General features: G+C 39.3%; 1 protein-coding gene and 1 long non-coding RNA gene across 5 annotated transcripts; one reads left to right on the top strand and one right to left on the bottom strand.

Annotated features, from left to right (window-relative positions):
* Window positions 1-730: 730 nt before the first annotated feature.
* Window positions 731-23,309, bottom strand: LOC149612302 (ionotropic receptor 93a-like). 4 transcript variants are annotated; one of them, XM_089858599.1, is made up of 13 exons: window positions 22,289-23,309; window positions 22,097-22,215; window positions 21,813-22,037; window positions 21,602-21,747; window positions 21,080-21,521; window positions 20,877-21,006; window positions 18,387-18,767; window positions 13,057-13,144; window positions 12,168-12,323; window positions 10,185-10,446; window positions 7,502-7,629; window positions 6,492-6,714; window positions 731-1,595 (listed from the first exon to the last, which is right to left on the bottom strand). In XM_089858599.1, the coding sequence occupies exons 8-13, from the start codon at window positions 13,069-13,071 to the stop codon at window positions 1,465-1,467; spliced, it is 915 nt and encodes a 304-aa protein (XP_089714725.1). In that variant the 5' UTR covers window positions 13,072-13,144; window positions 18,387-18,767; window positions 20,877-21,006; window positions 21,080-21,521; window positions 21,602-21,747; window positions 21,813-22,037; window positions 22,097-22,215; window positions 22,289-23,309; the 3' UTR covers window positions 731-1,464. The 4 variants fall into 4 exon arrangements, with proteins under 4 accessions (XP_089714725.1, XP_089714722.1, XP_089714724.1 ...); XM_089858596.1 differs by having other exon boundaries at window positions 22,097-23,199; window positions 23,262-23,299; XM_089858598.1 differs by having other exon boundaries at window positions 21,610-21,747; window positions 22,097-23,309.
* A 1,648-nt stretch (window positions 23,310-24,957) lies between these two features.
* LOC149612301 (uncharacterized) lies at window positions 24,958-25,608 on the top strand. Its single transcript, XR_016376435.1, has 2 exons — window positions 24,958-25,107; window positions 25,259-25,608. It is a non-coding gene; the product is annotated as an uncharacterized LOC149612301 (long non-coding RNA).
* The last annotated feature ends 226 nt before the right edge of the window (window positions 25,609-25,834 follow it).

The raw sequence follows: 25,834 nt of genomic DNA, 5'->3' as shown, positions 1-25,834 counted from the left end.
TTGTTTTTACTAAAATCGACTGAGAGCGCTGTTGCGCACAGGGAGGGATAGGTCAAGTTACATCCCCGAGCAAGAACTTGTATCGCTTGCCGAAAATGGCACCGCAGTTTTCGATACGACCTCCGTTGGGTTCGACATTCAACCATATAGTTTCTCAATATCTAAGGTATCGTCGGAGTATCTCCAAACACCCTCTATTCATGCCCAACCACGTTGAACCGGATACCTGGTTGGCCCTGACTACCCTGGATAATATTTCCAGTATCTCGGCGTTGTGTACCATGGCTGACCGACCGGGCAATTGCTTCTCCGTTCTGCACTCTTTTCCGCGTCCGCGTACGCCACGCGTTCAGAATGCATCCAATAGCAAACTGGTCCTTGTGGCAGAATACCAGCTTCGCAAGCTGGTAGTATAAACTAAAATTGTTTAACTGTTAGGGCTAGTTGACTTACGAGGTCCAAAAGAACCAAGTATAGTTGACCAGGTATAGTCCGCCAAACCGGCGTTCATCTTCTGACAAAGGTTCAGGGTCGAGGTGTCTCTCAATGTACCTCGTGTTTTTAGGGATGCAATGGGCTTCAAACCCTTGCTATAGTGTTGTCAAAGTTCTTTGGAGTAGTCGAATCGAATACATCAATTGCCGCTTGTCCCGCGACAAGTAACAGCAACGCTAATTTCTGTGAGTCTGATCTTGGTTTGGCTGCAGACGCTTCCTCGAACAAGAAAAACCTTGGTTTGAACGATCTCTAATATTGATCCACATTATCACTAAGGCGCAGCTAATCCTCCCATCCTTCGGAGCGAGCGTAGAAAATGTAAAAGCGTATAGATTTGTCAGTCTGACACCATGTAACATTTCTTATTCGTTCTGACTGCTTGCATATTAATTACAACACTGTCTCATTAACAACGACTCTTATTGACAGCTAACATGTTTTATTCTGTTCGGCGTCGTTCTACAAACTGCCTGGTTCGTGTTGGAACCGGCTAACAACAAATACATATATATGGTAATTTAAGTTATTTTACGCGGTGCTATGACTATTATTATTTATTACTAATCAACAACAATTATTACATTACTTAATTAGGTTAAAGATTGATGCAAAATTGTGGAAGTTTATAGCAATTATCATAAGTTCATACGATATGTTCCATAAGTTTTTCACTGGTTACTGAGAGATTGATACGAAGTGACGTAGGTAAAACGTCGGAGATGTAAGTCTCTAGCATTTCGAAGTATAGGTAGTGTCATACTTATGGAACATATCTTTTAAACTTATGCAATTAAATGATCACTGTGCCTTTTGATAACGTGGTAAAACGAGATACATTCTTCAAGTGTGGTCATTTATGCATCTTTAAGCATCTGGAGAAGAGGTTAGAGAGTCTCTCTGCCAGAAAGACGAGCAAAGCCAGAGCGTGTCCGATGGTCAAGATGGCGAACGCGCCTTGCAGGTCCACTATGACCAAAGGTCTAGTACCACTCTTTTCCTGGAGGTGGTCCGTGTCAAACATGCCCTTAATCCTTTCCCACTCAATCGTGTCCTTACGGAACTTTTCCAGGATACCACAATCCTGTAGACGAAGTACTCTAAATCATAAACAATAAGAATTAAGTTTTCTATTTAATGTAATTGTTGGCTTTTTAAAACCGTAGTAGAGAACGCGGGTGGTCGCTTGTTTCCGCAAAGTTTTATTTTTCACATCTTAAAAACCTATAGCCCGTTTCCGCACAGTTTTTCATAACCCATATCCGCACAGTTTGCAAAACATTTTAAAAACCTTAAACTTATGATGCTGACCCATTGGACCGAAAATAGCCAAAATGTGAGGTTTTATGATTATAAAATTTTCGATGCTATTTAACAATACATTAATTTTTAATGCACATTTATCAAACCGAATTAAAAAAATGCTCCTTTTACTTCTATTTTTTTAACAAAAACACACTTGGTTTAACGCTTACGTCTCAATACACTTTTTTATCGATAGTGATATTGCAATGGTCAAATCACAAGTTTAATAGCATGCCCCTATTGTAGCCTAGCCTAACCTAACCTAACCCGAACCGAACCAAACCAAATCAACAAAAAAATAAAAGAAAAATCTATTTGCAAACTGTGCGGAAATGGGTTAAGGTAAAAATGGTGAACTAAATTTTCAATGTAAAAACTGTGCGGAAATGGCCCATAAAAAGTATGCTGAATTGGGCTATGATTCTCGAAAATTTTGCGGAAATGGGCATCCTCGAGAAAGCGAATCAATTAGCAAGCTGACAGCGTAGCAAATTCTTAGGTTCATTAATAAAAAGTGTCTTTGAAAAGAATTTGAAAGGAAAATGATCAAAATTAGTTATCTAACAGATATTGGTTTGAAGTGACAGATATTTTAAAATTAAAATTCGTTTGAAATTTCATGGAGAATACATAAAATTAAAATTGCCTACAGCCTACTACACGTATTTGAAACTCAAGCCGTGCACTCTTGCTTAAGGTACGTCCGCACTAGGCGTAAATTTTCGCTCGCCACGCTACGTACGCTACGCTCGCCACGCACGCCGAGAAAAACCACTGTCCGCACTTGGCAAATTTTCGCGCCAACCGCGCCAACCGCGCTGGGCGAAGGAGGCGTAGAGAGAAAAAATGTTCGCCATGTTGAACTTTTTACGTCGGTCTCGCCGGCGTTGGTGGCGTACATCCAATCAGCGAGCGTCTCTGGCTCACGTGCGAATGTTGTCTGCTTGAAAAAATATATACGGTGTTTATTTGAATAGTCTATCGTCGTGAGTGACTTAAATATGGCCATGTCCTTAATTACCCTCGATATTAATGACAAATAGTCAAATTGGGTTGGTGTATATCGACAGTATTCCACAAAAAGATAATCCCTGTATCTTTGGAAATTAGGTTTTTGATATCGCCATCTATTTCCCTATCCTTAAAAACTTCTCTTATCCGTATTCTTCGTTTATTTACGTTTTGTTTACGTTTCTGAATTAAAAGCAGTGAAACTATTTAATTAACTGCGTGAGCTAATCGTTCTACTTTGCTACAAACAGGCGCTATTTTAATATAGAAGGCAGACAATATTCTCACGTGAGCCAGAGACGCTCGCCGATTGGATGTACGCCACCAACGCCGGCGAGACCGACGTAAAAAGTTCAGCTTGGCGAACATTTTTTCTCTCTTCGCCTCCTTCGCCCAGCGCGGTTGGCGCGAAAATTTGCCAAGTGTGGACAGTGATTTTTCTCGGCGTGCGTGGCGAGCGTAGCGTACGTAGCGTGGCGAGCGAAAATTTACGCCAAGTGCGGATATTTTAAATCCTGAAAATCCTTAAGTTTTTCGTCTCTTGACAGCAAGCACAAAGCTAGGTGACATAGAGACCTAGCTTTGCGCGTGCTGACAATCGATGTTCTAACAAGGTATATACAGAATAAGCTGTCGTCCTATAGCTTGAAAAAGAAATTTTAACTTAAGGTTTTTAGCAAGCATATGGTGTATTTTTAGAATAAAAAATTTAAATAACATTGTGCATTAATTAAGAGCTTACACCATATTGAGGGGATCTCGAAGAGGAGAGCCTTTTGGCACTTTAAAGATTGAAAGAAAAGTATTACTTCACTATTAACCAATCACAGCTCTAAAAGGGAAGTACTCATGTTTTTCACCATCAATTGACAGAAAGAATTGATCACTCCATTCAAGCAGAAGTTTATGACTATTTCCCAGGGAAAATGGAAGACTCGCGGAGTTTATATTCGAAACCGTCAAGCTCTGGTACCGATCAACTTTCTACCTAATATTATCTCGCCAGATACGGTTAAGCGTGGTCTGTAATTGTGTAAGAAAATAGAGACGATCCAAGAACTGTTTCATTAGATCTTCCCAGATATTTTGATAATAAGGATATTGTGGGGGGGGGATGGTGAGTGAGATTGGTCATGGCCCACTTGATCACGCACCCACGGACGCTAGCTTTTCGAGATATAGAACCCCTTCAAAGAATTCTATTACCATGTATAAGCGCGAGTTACTTGATGTTAATTTCGTATTCCTTTGAATTCAAAGGAACCAAAAATTAACATTAAGTTTTATGGGAGATTGTACGTTTTTGGGATAAATCCTCTGCCCTAAAGATCAAAATGATCTTAGTCTTATCTCAGACCACCTACCCATGGACAGGCATGAGGATAGGGAGCTAGGTTAGCAAAGTGTAACGCCTGACGAAAGCGCCGCGGTGGCGGCTACTGGAAATTCATCTCCACAAACAGACTCACGTGAAAAATATTAATTCTCGCTCCCTCGAGAACAGTCGTCTAATATGCGTCAATAGATGCCTAAAATTTTATAAATGTGACAAAGTGAGAAAACCTTTATCATTCGTATAATTTTAGTTCATCTCATTAAAGATTATTAAACGTTATATTTATAATAGCTTAGTAAATATAACTCTGGGTTACTTTACAAGACGAATATAATACTAAGCCTTGGCCAAAAAAAAAGGAATTTTGTCTCTTTAATGATCACGTGTCACTTGTGGAGATATATTACGGCCCGCCAACACATGAGGGCGCGTGCAACGCGTTTCAATATGAAAACTGCGGTTTAACACGGAGATGCCTGTCCATGGGTAGGTGGTCTGAGGTCTTATACTTTCCAGGCTAAGAGTGATCAACTCACGCGTCAATGAGTGCTATCAGAAGTAAGATAAGAAACAAGAAGTATCGAGGTAACCGAATTCTTCACTTGGCAAAAGTGAATATTCTTGATAACACACCAACGGTTGCCCCTCTGGTAGCGGGTTCTGAATTTTCCCCAAACCCGTGAGACGCTCGCGGCGGTAGACGACCGAACTAGATTCAAGCAGCCGCGTCCGTGTTCCGCGGCTTTTGGTTGAGGCAGACGTCCATTAAACTAGCCTAGGAAGTAAACAATTACAATAGCTGGTATAGCGTACATCTCAGCTGGGGTAAGAATTCCTTTTAACTCCATGGATGGGGGTTTAGGGCGTGCCAACTACGGGGGCAGCGGGGGCGAAGGCCCCCGCTCAAATTTTCAACTCTATGGGACTTTAACATTAGGCAGCCATTTTGCCCCCGCTCCAGTGGGAAATTTTGGCTCATGTTGGCACGCCCCTTTAATTTTCCCCCTTTTTCTTAAGCCTGTTTGAAATCTCGAGCTGGCTTGGTCTCGTCGCCATCTAAGGGATAGGATCACGTGACTAACATAGTTGATTGTAGTGTCATCTGTCGTTGAGCGACGAAAATAAATCTTTAATTTTTCTGTCTGGATTAGAGTCTGCCCCTTGGGGTAAAACGGGTTACGTGCATGGCAAAATCAAGCCAATCAGGTTATGCCTTTCTCGCCTCAAAACCCGAGCACGAGATCTGAGCTGTTTCAAAAGATTTGTTGGTTGGGTCTATGGCGTTGGCTGTTCCCAAATTCACAGCCCCCATCCCTTCCCCTTCTATGCTAGAGAGGGCACAGTTTTATTGAACTCCTCTCTAGGAAGTCTTTCTTGACGTGAGCGGGCGTGACTTCTTCAGTCCATGAACGCTGGATCTCTAAAAGGTAGAGTTTGCTTTATATATATATATAAAAAAAGGAACGGCCACGGTCGTGAAATATTTTTTGGTTCAATAGGTTTATGAAGAGTCATGAAAAACCGAATGGCCTTGACTGTTCCCGAATTCACAGCCCCATCCCTTCCCCTGATTCTAGGCTAGTGAGGGCTCGGTTTTGCAGTGGAAGGGGGGCGTTTTCCGGTCCCTTTAGAGATCCAGCGTTCATTTTCAGCCAATTGCCGTGTCTCTCCCAATAGGGCAAATTTTGGCGTACGAGTCGCGCCTAAACCGGAGGTCTGAATAAAGTTATCGCGAGGTGGTGAATGTGTCGCCCTTCTTCAGTATTGCAACACAAGAGAGGGGAGTCTCAACCCCCCCTCTTTTGGTTACTTCCTAGGCTAATTTAATGGACTTCTGGTTGAGCGGAAGGGGGTAGGCGCGATGGAAGCGGCATAAAATCCTCAAATTTGTGCCAGGATCTATTACCAATGCTAGAGCACTTTACTTCTACTCCCTTATCTTACTTCTGGTACTATCGCCAATTTCATCTTTACATGGCAGCTCATCAAACTTCAGATGGGCATCGCAACTATTCTACATGTTTGGCACTAAATCCCCAGCAAGCAATCAACCCACAAACCTTGATTGTCTTGACGTTTGACAAAAATCCACAAGCGCATGCGTCTGACCAAATAGTTAAAGGCTAATAGAGTAATGATGAGGGAACTATTTATCGCGTAAGTGATTCGGTTTAGTAACTTTGCTCCAAATGTTACGATGTTGGGAAGAATGGCGTTACAATTACCCCGATTTGTGGTGCACTTCTCTCGAAGAGAAGTATTATATACTTCTGGTAATACCAGATCCCCAGGATAGACAATAATAATTTCTGAAAATTGATAGCGAAGTTACATGTTTGCTTACCAGCGTGTCCCAAAAAAGTGTTAAAGAGTTGGTCACTAAGAAAGTGAAAATTATGTTCTCCCAAGCGAGCGACCGACCCTTGCATGTTCTCTCGGCCCCAACCGAAGGCATACTTCTCGTGCAAGACCTTCAAGACACCCGAAGGTACCGATGTCGCCCCGGAACTGATCGGGTCTCGTCTGACTCCGTCGCCCAAATGACCCAAACGGCCGGTACTGATCGCCTACAAGTATACGAAAAGCATTTTAAGCCTGGCGTCGGCTGCTTTAACAAATCGCAACGGAGTCCAATTTTTTTGGTTCAAAGATGTTTTCCGGTTTTCACGTGACGTTTTTAATCGAACCGTCAACGAATCAAATGGCAAGGGAGTACGTTATATCTTAGTGCATCCGTTTCGTAATGGCGACAAAAGCATGGTTTTCACTCGACCGAATAAACAACTTTGCAGCTGGACGTCAAACGTCAGACTGGTTTTTTACGTTGTCGCCCATCGTTAAAGCGTTTTCACTTAGCGTAGTTCTCGCAAATAATGGAACCAAGGTTTACCAGATAAACTGAACATTGCACCAATTGCGGCCCATCTTTCATTTTTGGTCTTTGCAATCTTTGTGGCTAATATCATAAAGATATGGATTTCGTTTAGCCACTCATGACTTAGCGTGGCCAAAATAACCGCAAACGGAGAGTGACCGTATTTTTTCAGTTGCAGGTAGTTGAACCTTAAAGCACTAAGCATTTCTGGTTATAACCACACTTAAAAGATAGTTTTAGGTGATGTTAAAAATGGGCCCTTTGGTGATACCAAAATTATGCGACGCACGAGAAAGGGAATTCAACTATATCAAGACAATTCTAAACTTCAAATAAATTTTGAAAGCTATAACTTAAATAAGAGGGGTTATGCATGATTTTTTAGTGTACCACAGTCACTGAAAATATAAAAGCACTAGTCAAAGGTGGGAGCGCTGTATTCACCTAAGCTAAACTACTTTTATCCATTAATGACTGACCTCTAAGGCTTGATGAAAGAAAGTGCTACGCAAACTGCCCGCAACTATCTTCCCTTGATGGACAGCGGCGGCTAATTGGTCAAGAGTGTCGATCGGATCCTCCAAACCCGGAAAGTTCAGAAATGAAACTGCGCAAAAAAGACACCATAATTAACATAAACACAAAGAAATAACAAACAAGTTGGGAAAGCCAAAATATTACCTTTCCGAGTGGAGATGACTATCACTACCCCTTAAACAACCTAAATATATGCATCTATCGCTTTTTTAATTCTTTGCAAGTGCTGGAATTCAATTTTAAAATAGTCAATTGTTCAAGCCTTTTCAATATCTCTCAATTGCTGTGGAAACTCTACTCTCTCGCTATACCTCAACCGTATTCTTAGTCTACCAGTATGATTTGTAACATTTGTCCATATCAAAGCTGAATCATACCTCGCCACACAAAAAGCAAATGTCCCCAAAACATGGAAGCCACAACCCAATCACACTTAATCTAGGCTCCCACTTAACCAAAATAATTATTAAACAGTTAAATACTCACAAAGATTGGCAAAATCAATCTCCTTCAGTAATACGTAGCGCTTAAATATATTATTTTCCGAACAAAATTAATCGAGCAAATTTAACGCTTAACTTCTTCTCTTGAAATTCTATCAAAGAGTGATTCAACGGTTTAAAAAAAGGTTTTTTTCGCAAATAGGGCGCTATCATATCAACCGCAATTCCGTCATATTTAAAAAATATACATTGCCAACACTTTTTTAGACACAATAGCTGAAGTTTTAGCCTCATTTAAAACATGTAAAACATTATATCATCTACAAATAGCTTACACATGTCTTTTTTACCAATACCTAGCCGTTTGGATTTTTCTAAAGCAATCTTAGCACCAAAATATTTTTTGATAAAAAATAAATGTTCTATATTCTTCATTTTTGAAAATATATTTTTAAGCGTTTATAAGGATTACTCTCTACACCTACACTAATCTTACACAAACACAAGGAGTATAAATCCACTAGTGGAAGCGGTGTTTTTATTGAAAATATATATTTTTAAGCGTTTACCATGATTACGCTCTACAGCTTCACTAATCTTACACAAACATGGAGTACTATAAACCCACTACTGGAAGCGGTATTTTTATTCAAACGTAAAACAATTTCGCTTAAGTTAATCATCTCTAGGCATCGTTAAAAATGTCTCTATCACTCCTAGGTAACTGTATGCACAGGATTTTACGACATTGAAACTAAAATTCATCTGATTATGTTTTAACAAGGTTAAATCTAACTGGGAGTAAGATGAAAGGTGTAGAAGCTTATCCGTCTTAGGAAATATGAAATTTTATCTTAACAGTTCGTTAAATCATAAGTTTATAACGAAAAAACGCGGAAGGGGAAAACGAGCAGACAGCAGCGATTTTTGGGGGTAGAAGGTTAAGAGCGCCATCTGTCGTCCGTGCCAAAGTTGAACTTCCTCTCGAAACGCAATGAGAAAGTGGATAAAATAATGCCATCAGCTATTTAACTGCGTCGATATATTTAACGACTTGACCCATGACATGCGCGTAACACTGGTTTTTATGAATTTATTGTTGGATGCTAGGAAACTTGGTAGACGTAACAGTCTGTACTAGTACCCAAGCATCCTTCAATAAACGCCTGGCAACATTGTGGTAAGCATGGTACAACTAAAAAATAGGATGTGTATTTATCTTTCGACTCACTCCAAGCCTTTAAGCCCTCATTACAGAGGATTTGAAACACTATCGTAATTCCTAGTGTCTCGAATCTCGCGCGAACGCGTTCCGGAAATCGGGTATTTGTTTGCTCCGATACGCAAACTGCGAACGCGGTCACGTGGGGTCTGACAGACAGAAACACAGACACGGCCGGTGTAATACCTCTCCGTGACATACGTCACTCGGAGAGGTAAAAAGTGAGGTAGTAACTAAGGAAAGTGGAGGCGACGCGTGATTCTCATTGCCTCTGAGCGAGGGGTTAGTCATTCGCCAAGATTTTGTATACCTGATTTCTGAATTTGTAGGTGAATTCCGTTGATTTCTGAACGAATTCCTTGATTTCCGTTATTAGGGTTAGTTTAGGTGATTTCCATAACCTTTTTGGTGAATGCCGTGATTACCACTGGATTCTTCGTCGATTACGATGAATGCAGTGATTATTTCTATCTGAACTGATTACGATTTTTCTTTTGGATTTTCAAGTTGCTCGAATGGTTATGTGTGATTATTTCACGAAATGTGTGATTTCCGAGGTGATTAAAAAATATTGCAAGTAAATCATGTGATTATTTCTGATTTTCTCAAGATTTCACGTGATTTCCATTGATTATCGGAGATTTCACGTGATTTCCATTGATTATCGGAGATTTCAGGTAATTTCCATTGATTATCGGAGATTTCTGATTACCTTTGATTACATACAAAAATAATTGTGATTACTGATGATTTTCTAAGAGTTCCAGAAATCAAGTAATCGATTTCTGCGGTTGAGTACACCTGATTATTCAAGTGATTAACCTCTCGCCTCTGAGACAACGATTTATTTTCGAACTTCTAGGGGTAAACTCGTCTATGAAAATCGCGAGTACGCGTGCAAACCGAATTACATCTACAAATTAATATAGCGAAATATATGAAAGACATTTTGCTTCTTACTTAATTGACCCGAAAAAGAAGCGTAGGCGATCATCGAAAAGATGAGCCAACCAATCAAGCCGACTTTCATGGAACTGCGATCCAATCGCCTGGGTGGTTCGGCTCCGGTGTCAAGGAGGGCGCCGTATTCGTACCAAAGAGCCTCACCGAACGACCAAAAAAACCTGTTATTCGAGGCCTTCAAATCGACAAAGAATCGCACCGCCAAAAACTTCAAGCAAATGGCCATAGCGGGAAACAGGCACAGAATGCAAATCCATACCTAGCAAAGGTACAATAAAGAAATTTGTTTAGTCTGGATCTTTCAAACGCTATAAGGATAGGAAAACCAAGGATGACGGGGGTTGGATGCGAAATCTGATAGAAATAGGTGGAACACCAAAAAGGATGGGGAATAGTCGGACTCAATTTTAATTGGTTCGTCTGTAGCCCTTCTCAGCCAATTACCAATGCGTCCGACTATTCCTCTCCCATTTTTGGCGTCCCACCCAAACTGAGTCGTTCCACAGTTAGCGCGCCTATATTTATCTCAGATTTCGAATCGTACCCCCATCATCCTTGGGAAAACTATAGACGCTGTGGCGGCAAACAAGTCACGGCACGAGCAACAGGAGATTAGTAATCTTGGATCGTTCGAATTTCTTAGTACTAATTAGTGTAGGAGGTAAATTAGGATCAGTTTATTTTCTGGTACGACAAAGTTACTAAAAAATTTCAAATTACTATTTAAAGATGGACTTGGCTAAATTGAGATCTCAGACCATGCACCTAACCCATGGACAGGCAACTGAATAGAGTGCTGTCAGAAGCACTGTGACGTCACCCATGCTGTTTTCCCATAAAGAAAAAACGGTAACTGTCATGGCCGCCCATTGCTAAAGGCAGACTCGAGACGTTTAACCTTGGATCTGACGTCACAACTGACAGCACTCTATAGGGAGCTAGGTTTGCTTAGATCATCGACTGACACTAGTACTGTGTAGGTTGGAAGTTTTTCACCAAAACCTAGTAAAATTCGCGCCATTTTGTTTTTCGAGGAGTAGAGGTCTCCAGTCACCGATATGGGGAGAAAATCTGACTAAATTAAAAAATTGAGTTGAATTTCATTATTTATTTATTTTAGCCTCTCTCTCTCATTAAAGATTCATAAGCGATCTATCAAGTTAGTTTTGTAAATATCACCCTGGTTTTGTTTATAAAGTCTGTTTAACACTAAGTCTTGGTATTCATCATGAAAATACTTTAAGCCAGCCGTTTTAATATACTTGAAGTGTATAACCGCTCCAAAGAGGAAGAGACGTCCTCCTAACCAAACCTAACTTAACAGTAATTTTTTGGAAAAGGCATATTATTTGAAAAGTCAATGAAGATAAACATCAATATTTTGGAAAAGGCGTAACATTGTTAAGTGATTTATAAAATATTACTAACCTAGCTTAACCAAATAGTGGCGTTTCTAAGTCATTAAAAATGTATTTAAAACGCTTTCATTAAAAAACGAAATTAATAGAAATTAAACTATAGCATTTTTGGGGTCGCTGTTTACGACAAATAGAGTCGATTGAATTTTAAATACCTAACCCGCCGTTGGGCTAAATTCATTAAAAACATTGGCGGGATTCGGTCTAATGGAATTCTGCGCAATGGGAAGATACCAAAATATATCCCAAACCATCAGACAATTTTTTTCTTTACGGGACATTTGGCGATAAATTGCGGTCGGTAGACGCGTGAGGGCGCGTGCTACGCATTGCCATTTGTTAAGGTGGGTTTAACATGGTTTTCCTGTCCATGGGTTAAGTGGTCTGAGATGAGACGTACTCTTTTAAGCTCACCTTTAAGTTTCCAGCGGAAAAAGTTAACTCTTTATTAGGTCTCTTTAGGACTAAATTATCTTTTGGATCACTAAAGCTTAGAACGCACAAGTCCCTTTTGCCAGCGTCCGTCCTAAGATATTTTGAGCGCTGTTACTGGTGTACTTACTTCCAAGCTAAATGGTTTAATTAGTGCCAAGGCTCTTGGCAATTCAAGCGGAGCGCGCAAAACGAAGGTGGCTTTCTCGTTGACATCTGGATGGACAAAATCCACTACCAGACTTCTTGAGAAACTGTTCTGGAGCGTCATGCTGAAGTTAACTTCCTAAATTATTGAGATAGAGGGTAATTTTCTCTTTAAATTAAGACAAGTTTCGTTAAAATCGGATAGGATTTCACCCGGGGTCACGTTTAAGCCTATCAGGTCTGAGCTCGTCTCTTTTATGATGACACAAAGGCACGAAATACGTATAGCAATGGTTAAAATATATGGTCAACCCAAAGCCACTTTTAATTAATAATAAAGATTCTTAATTTGTCAAGTTTTTAAAACTATTTTTCTTTGAATTAAATGCCGTAAAATAACCTTGAGAATTTGGAATAACTATACAGGAAGGTTAAATCATTTTAAGAATTTTTTTTGTGAAATATAACTTTCCATAAATAATGTAATATGTGAGAGACAAAGACAACTTGACATAATAAATAAAAGGTTTGGGCAAGACGTGATATCTAGTTTATTAGGGAGAAGGTATAAATTCGCCACATTTCCAGCTTTATCTCCATTCTAAATGTAGATCCGGAGTTAATCCCCGCCTCTAAATTACAACCAGCATCTCATTGGTTCTTGAAAACTCACGTCAGCGCGACGCAAATGACGAAAATTACGAATTTTCCGACTAAGGAGAGGCGAAATAGCCCGGCCTCCTTTAACGTCCCTCCTTGTATTTTGAAAGGGGGACTGAGACTATGGTGCGCGAATTCTTAGGCATCTCCCTAGTAAACTAGATATCGCTTCTTGGTTCGGGGTTTGTGTGTAAGTGAGATGTGTAAAATACTTTTCTTTGAAGCATTCCTACGACTCCGAACCATTTGCCGCGTTTCTTGAATCCGAAACTTCGTTCTTTCGACAATACCAACTCGTAACTGTATCCATTAAAAAGACTAGTAAGAAACTTAGAGCTCTTTAAAGGGAGGGTGAAGAGGAAAATCGAGTGACTTTTTATCGATTCTTCTACTAATTATAAGACCATTCTGCGTAGTGAAACATCCGAATGATTTTAAAATTCAAATTGTATGGATAATTTGAAATAAGGACCTCTGACCAATCGCATAACGCCCTGCCTTTCTCTTAATAAAATTTCCGTTGCACGCATATACATCTCGCGCCACGATTGCCACATCTCGAGCAACTTTAATCAAATTTCACGCTAAATTTCATTCGGCATGGATGGTACCACGAGAATTTTATTAACAAGAAGGCAGGGCGTTACGCTATTGGTAAGAAGTCCTTACTTAAAATTATCAATAAAACCTGAGCCTAATTTGAATTTTAAAATCATTCGGAGTAATTTTTCTGTATGTTTCACTACGCAGACTGGTCTTATGATTGGTAGAAGAATCGTTAAAAAAACCATTTATTTTCCCCTCCATTTAACAGGATTATTATTTAAGGCAAACAGAATTAACAATAAAGTGAAACACTAATAAGAGTGAACACTAATATTTTCAGTTAACTTTCCGTCGTATACATGCGCGATTTATAGGACAAATCGAATTATATTTAACAGGGTTTCACTGTGAAATCTGTCATTTCTATAAGGCAAAAATATTATATTCTACCTGGGATAGATTTAATTTTAGAAGTAGGAATGGAGAGCAAAGTAATCTGGCGCGCGTCCAAGTCCCGGACCCCATTCACCGGGACGCGGAGGGGTATGAAAGAAGAGGCGGGTCATAGCGACAGAGGTGAAAAGGAATTACGTATTTTCCGCCGTCTCCGTCAGCAACGTCATCAAAACGTAGTTTAAGTGAGCAAATGAGATAATTTAAACTTTTCGTTATACGTGTTGGAGGGAGGGGCTCTATACTGGGCTATGAGTCGGACTGAAGTAAATACTAACCATTCTCAATTCCTACTTCTAAAATTAAATCTATCCCTGATTCTACTCTTGCCTTTGTTTCAGTAAGAGTATTGCTTTTTAAAGTAATCTAAATTTTTAAGTCGTAAATGCATAGTTTCAACCCTTCAATTGTTTTGTACATAATCATATCCTCCCGTTGAACCGAATTACCTATGGAAATCTCTCATTAAACCGAATTATCATTGGACATAATCCAATTTAACACAATTCCCATTGGATTGAAATCCCATTCAGCCGAACTCCCATTGGATGGAAATCCCATTCAACTGGACTCCTATAGGATGGAAATCCTATTCAGCCGAATTCCAATTGGACATAATCGAAATAATGATGTTCGAAAGGAAACTTATTCCATATTTGAGTTGGGTTAGAGTAATCTAGGTTAGGTTAGGCTAGACCAGGCTAGGGTAATCTTGCTTAGGTTAGGCTAGACCAGGCTAGAGTAATCTTGCTTAGGTTAGGCTAGACCAGGCTAGGGTAATCTTGCTTAGGTTAGGCTAGACTAGGCTTGGCTAATCTTGCTTAGGTTAGGCTAGAGCAGGCTAGGGTAATCTTGCTTAGGTTAGGCTATACCAAGCTAGGGTAATCTTGCTTAGGTTAGGCTAGACCAGGCTAGGGTAATCTTGCTTAGGTTAGGCTAGACCAGGCTAGAGTAATCTAGCTTAGGTTAGGCTAAACCAGGCTAGAGTAATCTAGCTTAGGTTAGGCTAGACCAGGCTAGGGTAATCTTGCTTAGGTTAGGCTAGACCAGGCTTGGGTAACCTTGCTTAGGTTAGGCTAGACCAGGCTAGGGTAATCTTGCTTAGGTTAGGCTAGGCCAGGCTAGAGTAATCTTGCTTAGGTTAGGCTAGACCAGGCTTGGGTAATCTTGCTTAGGTTAGGCTAGACCAGGCTAGGGTAATCTTGCTTAGGTTAGGATAGACCAGGCTAGGGTAATCTTGCTTAGGTTAGGCTAGACCAGGCTAGAGTAATCTAGCTTAGGATAGACCAGGATAAAGTTTTTAAAGAATCCATTTTGAACCTCTATTCACATATAGCATCAAAAGCGTCAATTTTTGATTCAAAACTTGATCACCCACCTTTCCCGTTAAGAAAGCGCGGCTACGTTGATGCCCTTAAAGATGGCTTTTCTGCTACACAGTGGCTAAGCTTGCTAAAGGCTAGTTACGCCAAAGGCAGGAACCAATTGGAACTAGTGCATTAGGTCTGATTGGTTCCTGCCTTTGTCAAGGTAAAATTCTTGTCCAGAAGATTAGCCAGAAAGCTAGAGGTGGAGCTGCGCTTTGATTTAACTCGCAACAACTGACTGCAGTCAAGCATCTTGTCTAGCGGTTGCGAGGTTGAATCAGTAGTGAAAATGTTAGTTCTGGTCTTCCACCCCTTACCTCGAAGTCAGACGATAAACAGCCCACCCCGTATGCAGAACAACCAAAAAGGTTCATTTTGTTAAGTATTACTTCTACCTTCAAAGTATTATACTAGCAACAAGTATGACATTCTTCTTTCCACGATGCAAAATTTCTCAAGGAAAATTTGTTTCCATTTTATAGATAAAACTTTTGCTTGAAAAACCTTGCTGTTCATACTTGTTGTCTCTGCCTCATGTGGGATCGCTTCAACGAAAGTTTTGACAATTCTGAGTTGGCGCGCTTTAATCATGTGTAACTCGGAAACACACCTCTATTAAAGGATTTTATTGCCAAACTTATGGTTATTACGTTACTTATCGCACCTGAAATTGAAGTAATTCGATATGGTTCTGACACAATCCATAGAATATCCAAACGCGCTAAGGACTTTTCCATTCTTAACTTCCATTTGCATTTGAGGAAAGATTTCTTCAACTCCGACTTTAACTCTATGACCAACGCTTCGGATTTTCGAAATATCGTACATTTCTAAGTTTTAGCTAACAGATATGCGCTATGGTTAAAGATTACTTAGTACCGTTGGGGAAAATTTTCGAAAATAAGTATGCAAAGTCGCTAAACGTAGTTTTATATGGGTTCCAGAATTGTCGGTTAATGAATAATTAAATAGGAAAAAATTGGAATGATATCCTAACAAACTGGTCGAAGCAATAAAAGAACTTCATGAATATATATTAAAGATATAGTTGCGTGTCAATTGATTTTTAACTTTTGAATAGAAAAATTTAGCTCGCATTGAATATAATTAAAGCTTTTCATCTATTAATCTTATTCCGTATGTTGATAAATATAAACTTTGCTTAAAATAATATTTCATGACACCAAGAAGCAAAAACGAAACCTTCAGGAGGTCGCCCTGTTGCTCTATTATTGGTGTCACCATAGGTTTATAAGATATGTCCCGTAAGTATGACACTACCTATACTTCGTAATGCTAGAGACTTATAGCTCGAGCTTATCCGGGAGCAACAAGCGAAGAATGATTACACTCGGTTTTGCAGTCCTATTTAGCCTCACTAGGCGTTGCTTTACGAGAATCTATGACGCTTCACCTACGTCACTTCATGACAAGCTCTCAGTAACCAGTGACAAACTTATGGAACATATAATATGAAAAATTGCTTTCTTTGAACACGTTCGATCCGATTTGCCAATTACGAACGCGGTGACACATAGACACGTCCAGCGTAATACCTCTCCGTGACGTCATCGTCACCCGGAGAGGTAAAAATCACATGTTTTCACTAAATTTCCTATAGAAATAATATGGGGCTTTTCGTTATGGTTCCCCTCCAATAACTTAAAAAGTACAGTGAAGTTAATTAATCGAGGTGGCTCGAGCTCGTGAACAGTTCTAATTGAAATTAAGACTGAAGTGACAGATATTATAAAAAAAAGTCTTGGTTTGGACAGAGAGAATTTATAATATTATAAATTCTCTCTGGTTTGGGCCAAGGTCTAAAAAATAGAGCTATCTTAGTTGTGACGTCAGTGCCTAGGTAAAACGTCACGGGCTTAGGTTTGGCAGTGGGCGGCCATGTTTGGTACCACTTTGGTTCTATGGGTAAATAGCATGGTTGACGTCACACTAAAGCTTCTGAGATAAATCTATAAACGATATGAGTGATGTTTATCAATTGACTGAATTTCAGGTATTGCATTTTTTCTTTAATTATTTTTATTAGTTTAATCCTTAATCACTATTTAATTCAATCAACTAATTTTACTGTTAATCGATCAATTCCCTCTAAATCATTTGAAAAAATTACATATCTACGCTTTTTTAAGAACAATTACATTTTCCGAAAAAATTTTATCACGAAATTAATTATTTTGAAGGGACACTGTAAAACACATTAGCGTACATTAAGGAGAATGATTTTGACTTGACACCTTCTAGCGCCGAGGGGCCGGTCACTCAATGTAATCGGTGTACATTTGAAAGAGACTACGCCTAATCTTTAAATCCCTACCCTTGACAGTGCTAAAATGATTACGCGTAATCCGTAACCGGTGTACAAGTAGCACCTATAAAGTGGTCAGGTGTGGTGACGTTTCAAATGTAGGATTAGTTACGACCAAGAAACTCTGCAGAAGTACAACCTTTCCTTGATATTGGCGACAAATGAATTGTAGCATTTCGATACTCGAGGTTAAATGTCTAAATTCGCGTCCACTATTAAATTTTTACATTTTCCTTTCGAATTATGTCAAAGATCGCTTGCTTTTTTTAGACAGTCAGTAGAATATTCCAAATATTCAATACTGATTGCTCAACACGTACTCATTTCAAATAATTTATTTCATTATAAAATGTTTTCGGAAAATGGAATTGTTTCTGATATAGCGTAGATATGTAATTTTTTTCAATTTATCAATAACAGTAAAATCAGTTGATTGAATTAAATAGTGACTTAATAAGGCTCGTTTTCATAGAAGCTAGAAAATTCGAAAACGCTCACGCTTCACGAGTTTGAATACGCGCTGTAACGTACTTTTTTCGAACGTTTCCGCTTTCGCTCGAAATTTTCACGCTACTCGCGCCTATGAAAACGAGCCCTTAGGATTAAATGAATAAAAACAATAGAAGAAAAAATGCAAAATCTGAACTGATAAACCTCACTCGTATCGTTTTTTTTTTTGGCCTTTGGTCCAAACCAAGTTCTTTTTCTTATCATTTCTGTATGTCTTTTTTAACCTTTCTGGTACCACTGTTCCGGTAAAGTGACTAGTCACATTGATACAATGTAGCTAAAAAGATACCAATAGACCTATGGACATAGTCGTCATAGAACGGGTCAAAACAATCCTCACCCGCTCGGAGTCTCAAATAATCTAGAGCCCACTCAGCTCAACATGAACCGCTCCTATACATTGTTGTTACACTCTTTCTTGGAATCAGCGCGCTCGCATCGCTCCTATCATCTTTGCAACACTCTCGCAACAAGTGTCTGTAGGCGAGTTAGTGTAGTATCGCGCTGTCATTTTGAATGTCCGTGGTTTGAATCTAGGTTGAGGAAACAAAATTAAAATTAGGCAAAATAATTGCTGCCACTACAGCTAGGAGTCAGATCTGAGCAATACTATTAAAATCACAAACGAAACATTTTTTAGCCACATCGTATGATGAACATCTACGATGCCATTTGGTTGTTGTTGTTGTTGGCGGCGGCGGCGTCCTCCTCGGGTAGCGTCCTAGTAGTGAAAAAGCACCGCATTTAGCAGTATAAAACTTTTCGTTTGTCATTGAAGGGAGAGTGAATGGGAGAAAATTGTGGTGAGATGATATTTTTCTTTCGTTTATTTTAAAAGGATGGGGGTTTTAGCATTGCATTTAATTGCACTAGTAAGGTTAAGAATTATGACTTGTGTTTTACGTTTTCTCGATACATTTAAAGCGAGAGAGTGGATTATGTTATTGCCTTAGTTTAAATGGAAGGTTTAATAGTCCCTTTAAGACTCCTGTCACCCGTCGACAGTAAATAAGGGTTTCACGCTTTCAATCCCACTCCCCTTTATCTAAATTCAAAGAAATCGAGGGTAATTTTGACAAGATGGTCCCGGCCAGATTAGAGCCCCATCGTTTGTAAGGCTCCCATCTATCGAGAACATTCTATCTTTGGAATAGGTATTAGTTACCCTTAATCCCGATCCATTTTAAATCATCAATAAATCCCTATTAAATTTAAAAGCATCAATAAAAATCACAAATGAAAGAAAACCTTCATTTGTGAATAGCCCTTCGATGCGTTGCTTTTAACAGTGCTAAAATGATTGCTTGGAACCACTAAATAATCCCAATCCCATTTAAAATCGGCAATGACTTTTTAGTGAGTAGCCCCTCGACGCGCTACATTTAACGTTTCTAAAATAATTACACATAAGTAACCTTAAACAAATTCCCTTTTAAAATCACTAATAAAAATCCCTAATGAGTGAAAATTACCATTAGTGAATAGCTCCTCGACTCGTTGTCTTTAACAGTGCTAAGATGATTATCCGTAACATCTAAGTATACCTTAATCACAATTCCGTTTAAAATCGACGAGTGAGTAACACCTCGATGATTAACCGTAATCCAGACATAACCCCTTATCCTCATCCATTTTAAATCATCAATAAATCCCTATCACATTTAAAAGCATCAATAAAAATCACCGATGAAAGAAAATCTTCATTAGTGAATAGCCCCTCGACGCGTTGCTTTTAACAGTGCTAAAATGATTGCTTGGAACCACTAAATAATCCCTATCCCTTTTAAAATCGGCAATGACTTTTTAGTGAGTAGCCCCTCGACGTGCTACATTTAGCGTTTCTAAAATAATTACACATAAGTAACCTTAAACAAATTCCCGTTTAAAATCACTAATAAAAATCCCTAATGAGTGAAAATTACCATTAGTGAATAGCTCCTCGACTCGTTGTCTTTAACAGTGCTAAGATTATCCGTAACATCTAAGTATACCTTAATCACAATTCCGTTTAAAATCGACGAGTGAGTAGCACCTCGATGATTAACCGTAATCCAGACATAACCCCTAATCCTTATCCAATTTAAATAACCAATGAATCCCTATCCCTTATAAAGCATTAATGAAAATCACCAATAAATCCCTAATACTTTTGAAAGTATCAATGGAAATCAGCAATGAGCGAATTATTTTCATTAGTTCACAGCCCCTCGACACCTTTAACAGTGCTAAAATGATTACCCGTAACATCTAAGTGGACCTTAATAGAAGAACAAAGTTTTAGCGATTATCTCCTCGATGAATTACCTTTTAACAGTGCTAAAATTATTAAACACGTAACGCTCAATTAATACACGCACTGAAAGTTTTAGTTTACAACATAGACTTATACCCACGCATATTTTTAAATGTTTAACATTGACTTATGTCCGGGAGCGTTTGAAAGAGAAAGATTTCGGTAAAACGCCCAACTTGAGTTCTTGCTTTGTGTAAATTCCTAAGTTTTTATTTTATAGAAAGTTGTTCGGGTTCTTAGAATATTTATGGCTTGAAAGGTGGGAAATTTTGAAGAGAGTATGAAATCAGCAATTTTATGTAGGACAATATGACAAATTTGTGTGTTCACAGATACTAGTGTTTGTTCATTAATATTCTTACAGAGCATCCGCAATGTACTGTCATGTGTAAATCATATCCTTTCTCCTTTAAAATCACCAATGAATGAAAAATATCACCTTAACACAATTTATCCCTTTTCACTCTAAGTGTGTTAATTTATATGTGCAGAGTACATTCCCAATGCACAGTTAGAGAAAAATCATAATGCTCTCACTTTGAAAATCATCAATCACTCTTTTCACTCTCCCTTTAAAAAGACGAACGACACTTCTTCATCTACACCTGCATCTTCAGGCCAAGTCAAACTAATACCCCCATCGTTAGATGTACATCAATCGATGTGGCTAAAAAGCAAAAAGTATATAGTGACGTTATATTTTGAATGGTCTTAACGAGGTGTTTATTATTAGAAGTTACCTGTATTTCTCCACAAAATCGAGAAGAATTTTAAAATCAATAGAAAGTACTAGCTTGTGGCCCCGTGGATATCGTAAGTAAATTTATTGAAGTAAGGATTTTGGGTTATATTTTTTTAAATTTTGTTAGGGCATCGAGGCATTTTCTCTACAAGGGGTATTTACGTGTATTTCGTTTCACCGCACTGTTAAAGGAGTGGGGCTTCTCACTCACGTTTTCCGTAAAAAGTGCTTTTAGAAAAGTTAAAGGTAGCGCATCTAGGGGCTATTCACTCTAATTTTCTCTACGCCTGTTTAGTACGGTACGATGTGGCTACTATTACTAGCCCAGCCCTTGGGTCGTCTTGATCTTCTTCTACACACCAGGTTAAACAATATGGCGAAATATATTAGAGTATGCACGTTGGCTGCAGTCGACAATAAAAGCAAATGGTCAATTCCCACTGCGAAAAAAAAATTAGGGTCCAACTGAAATTTACTAGAAATAATAGCAGCGAAAGTCAATACGTGAATAATTAACTACCCAATTACATATCCGAGAAAAATACACCGATATCAATAAAATCGATGAAATTGAACATATTTTCGCATTTAGCTTGTACTGTTAAGAGCTTCGAGGCAAATTGGGACCCAGTATTAAGATAAGTAATCAAGGTTGGAGCGCGTCCTCTATCATAAAATCGAAATTAAATCAAAGGCAAAATAAAATTTAAATAATAATACAGTATACATACAAGAAATCATTTCCTCTAACCATAAGTTCAAAAGATGTGTTCCGTAAGTTTGCCACTGGTTACTGAGAGCTTATTTCGAAGATGAAACGTCATGGATTCTTGTAAAGCGACGCCTGGTGAGACGCTGTCAAAGGCTTAGTACAGAGTAAATAAGAAGATGAACTGCAAAACCGAGTGTAGTCAATTCTCGCTTGTCGTTCCCGAACTAGCTCGAGCTGCAAGTCTCTAGCATTACGAAGCATAGGTATAGTGTCATACTTCTGGAAAATATCTAATAAACTTACGCTCTAACCAAAAGCAATGCTTTGGCCATTTCTAAATTAAAGGGGAACTCTGCTCGGTTGGCGCCCCTTTAGTGAAACTTTCCTGTGTAGCTCCAAACGCCGAGAAAATGTGCTGCCGCCTAGGTGAAAAAGCTTGCAACTCAGTTTATTTCTAACGAATTTTCTTCTCCCCCCCTTTCTCCCATCCGTTACCGCTCCAACGACGAAGCCTTTAGGTTCCCCTCCCCCATGGATGATGCTCGTGCCACGTGACCGTTGATGGTAGGGATAGCTTAAGAATGTTAAACGGGGGGGGGCCGAAAAACGCCAGACTGGGTTTTCTTTTTGCCCCTATATAGAGTAGTGGCACTCCATGTTAATTTCACATAGAGCGTAACGTAGCCAAAGGCAGGGAGGTGCCATTACTGTATAGTCTTACTGCCATGATTTTCCTGGGGACTGCGGTACCAAGAAGGGATTCGGAGTTTTTAGAGGGCATAGGTTTGAACTGAAACCCCCCTAACATTGCAATACTATTAAGTTTTTTCTCTGTAAGAAGGAGGTACCTCCCCCCCTTTTTTTTAAATAAGGGCAGGGTAGCTTCGACCACCTGAATATTTTGACAACCAAACACCTATAGTTGATTCCTTTATTCCCTTTTCCCAATGCCTTACACATGCCTTTCAATCCATTTTCTCACTCTCTATGTGCTAATGGCTAGTAGCTATGAATAGAAAGGTCTTTTCATGATTCACTCATGGTCTTTTATAAAGATTCACTATTTTTTTCGATTCGATATTTTCAACTTAAAATGAAACTATGGAGACAAATATCTATACTCCTGTTTACCCGTACTTGAGAAACCGTACTTGCCATTATATATTGGCTAATGCTCCTCAACTTTTACAATACCGTCAAGTGAGGTTGAACAAGAGTATATAATGAGCATTTTTATTTATTTCTTGGAAAAACTGAAAAAGTACATTGGTTTGAACGTTCTTCAAACGAAAGGGACGTTATCCTTCTTTATATCCTGTGAACACCTGACGTGAAATGATTTGGTTATCCCGATCTAATTCCTTATATCGTGTGATATTTGCGAAGTGTTTCGAACATACTTCTTTCTGAAATGAAATCGCTTTACAATTACCTTTGCCACGTGTATTTGGCGAGTTGTTCTGGGTACACTTTATTATGAAAGGCGGCGATTAAATAATGTTATAATCACTGCAGTAACAATTCAGCCATTAGCCTGCAAAGTCTCCTAGATATATGTACGACCTTCGCGCAGCAGCATGGTTTGAAATTTGGACTAGAGAAATCAAACATACTTATATTTGGTGACCAGCCCGACTGCCATTTTTTGTTACATGATAAGGATATGGCCACTGTGTCGGAATACACTTACCTTGGGGTCCTGATCAGTAATCAAGGTGACCACATTTTAAGCGCTATGGAGTCTCGTATAAGGACCAAGAGCAATCGTCTGCGATGGATGGTCCGTAATTTCGCCTCGGGTTCTTACAACCGGTATTCTGTGGGCCGTACTCTCTGGAAAGCTGTGGGGGTTCCAGCTTTAACTCACTGCAACGAAGTTCTGGCGTTTTCTCCTAGCACAATGTTGCTCCTGGACCGCGTCCAATACGAAGTAGGGAAGGACATATTGCAGGCTGGGGCTTTTGCGGCGAAGGCCGCGGTTATGGGTGAAGTAGGCTGGTCCTCGATGGAGGCCCGTGAGGCGCGAAGCAAAATAAAATACCTTGGTTGGCTGCGGTTCTTACCGGATGATCGAATTGCAAAACAGATGTTCAATTTCCTAAGATGCAACGGGTACTCCAGTAGGTGGTCAAGAAGGATCACGTGCTTGGATCGTCGGTTTAGCATTGCGACAAAGCGCGCCAAGTGTTCTAGCTATGATGAGTGGTGTAATTGCGTCACGAAAGAGGTAGAAGAGGCGCGAAAAATGATATGGCGGGCCCAGGTGAAACCAAAGCAGAGTTTGGCCGTTTATGGCGCCCACAAGGAACACCCGAGCCCTGAATCATGTTATGATGGTACTTGGTCCGCTGGCCTTTTATTTCAACTTCGAACGGGTTCCTTGCTTTGTGGCTCTCGTCTGGCCGAGTTGATTCCTGGGGCGCATCGCGGTTGTCGTTTATGTGGGCATGAGGTGGAAGACCCAACTCATATCATTCGCCATTGTACCTTTTTCAGCCAGGATGTGGAAGCCAGCATTTGGCGCGACCTCACTAGGGACCAACCCTTTCCGGTAATATCAGGCCTCGCCCCTACTATAGGTTGGGACCCAAAGCCCCTCAAGCATATCTTGGCCAGGTGGCATAGTTCAACGTCTAAATGGCGGGGTAAAGGGACGAATCCTCTTACTACTACTACTAGCCGGGAAACCATAGTTTCTATTCCTACTACCTCGCATCCCGGTGAGCTTAAACTATAGTGGATATCCCTATCTAGTACAATGTTCTTGCCAATAGCACTGTTTTTTTAAGTCAGAAATAGTTTTTAGCATTGCGGGATGTGTGATATTTTTTAGAACTGTGATACGATAGGCAAGTCCCAAGTGCTATTACATAAATTTTTAAACTAACGTTGTAAACTAGTCTACTATTGTACCTCGAATGTTTTTTTGTTCTTTTTACTTTTTATTGTAAATGTTCAAATGTTCCTAAAAAAAAAAAAGGAGGAGAAGACGAGGAAAAACAAATTTTATTATTTTTATTTTGATTGCTGCGCTCCCCTTATGAGGGAGCCGCCCTGATATTAAAGGGTGTATTTTTTCTTATACGGCAATAAAGAAACCTTGAAACCTCTTATTGGCGAGTTCAAGCCCACGTGATCTTTGTTTTTTAAACTTCAAATCAAATGGCTTCTCGTCACCTCGTGCAAACCTCGTGTCATTGCGCGCTGGATGGAAACTTGGAAAGTATTCCTTGACAAGGTTCTGAATGTTTAATCGCGATTAAATTCATTATTTAATCATTAAAGCTTTGAGATTTATTTATTGTTGCGCAGAGGTAAATATATTTACTTAATGTTATAATTAGACCTAAATATTAACCACTATTTATATCTATTTACTTTTGCTATTTGAAGTACTGTTTGACGTTTGTAATGAGTTTTAATTATGATTTTATGTGTTAATTATACCAATTAATTTTTAAATAGGCTTAAGATGGATCGGTCTGAAGATAAAATTCAAATGTTGGAGAACAAACTGCATCAGATGAACGAGAATATGGAATGCCAACAACGCAATTTTGAAGCTGCTAAAAGCTCGTTAGAAATGAAGTTCAAGGAGAAGGAGAATGCACTGAGGGAAGAGTTGAAACAGCATTCCCAACAGATTGCTGAGGCTGAGAAACTAATGAATGAGTTTAAAAGCAAGTTTAATCAGGCCCAACATCAGCTTTCTGCTTTGGAGAAAGAAAAAGCCTTAAATGTGTAGGTTTTAGTTTGTTATTTAATATTTAAATATCTAGGGTCAGGGAGAATTTGGAAAAGTCAGGGAGTTTAAAAATGGGGTTCAAAGGTCTTTGGATAGTCAGGGAGTTTAAAAATGGGGTTCAAAGGTCTTTGGATAGTCAGGGAGTTTAAAAATGGGGTTCAAAGGTCTTTGGATAGTCAGGGAGTTTAAAAATGGGGTTCAAAGGTCTTTGGATAGTCAGGGAGTTTAAAAATGGGGTTCAAAGGTCTTTGGATAGTCAGGGAGTTTGAAAAATGGGGTTCAAAGGTCTTTGGATA

Source organism: Phalangium opilio, unplaced genomic scaffold, assembly GCF_054372755.1.
Source record: "Phalangium opilio isolate 3A_F unplaced genomic scaffold, DU_Popi_V2 ptg000246l_1, whole genome shotgun sequence".
In the NCBI taxonomy this organism is placed as follows: Eukaryota; Metazoa; Arthropoda; class Arachnida; order Opiliones; family Phalangiidae; genus Phalangium; species Phalangium opilio.
Note: the sequence above shows the minus strand (reverse complement) of the source record. Positions and strands in the feature narration are given on the sequence as shown.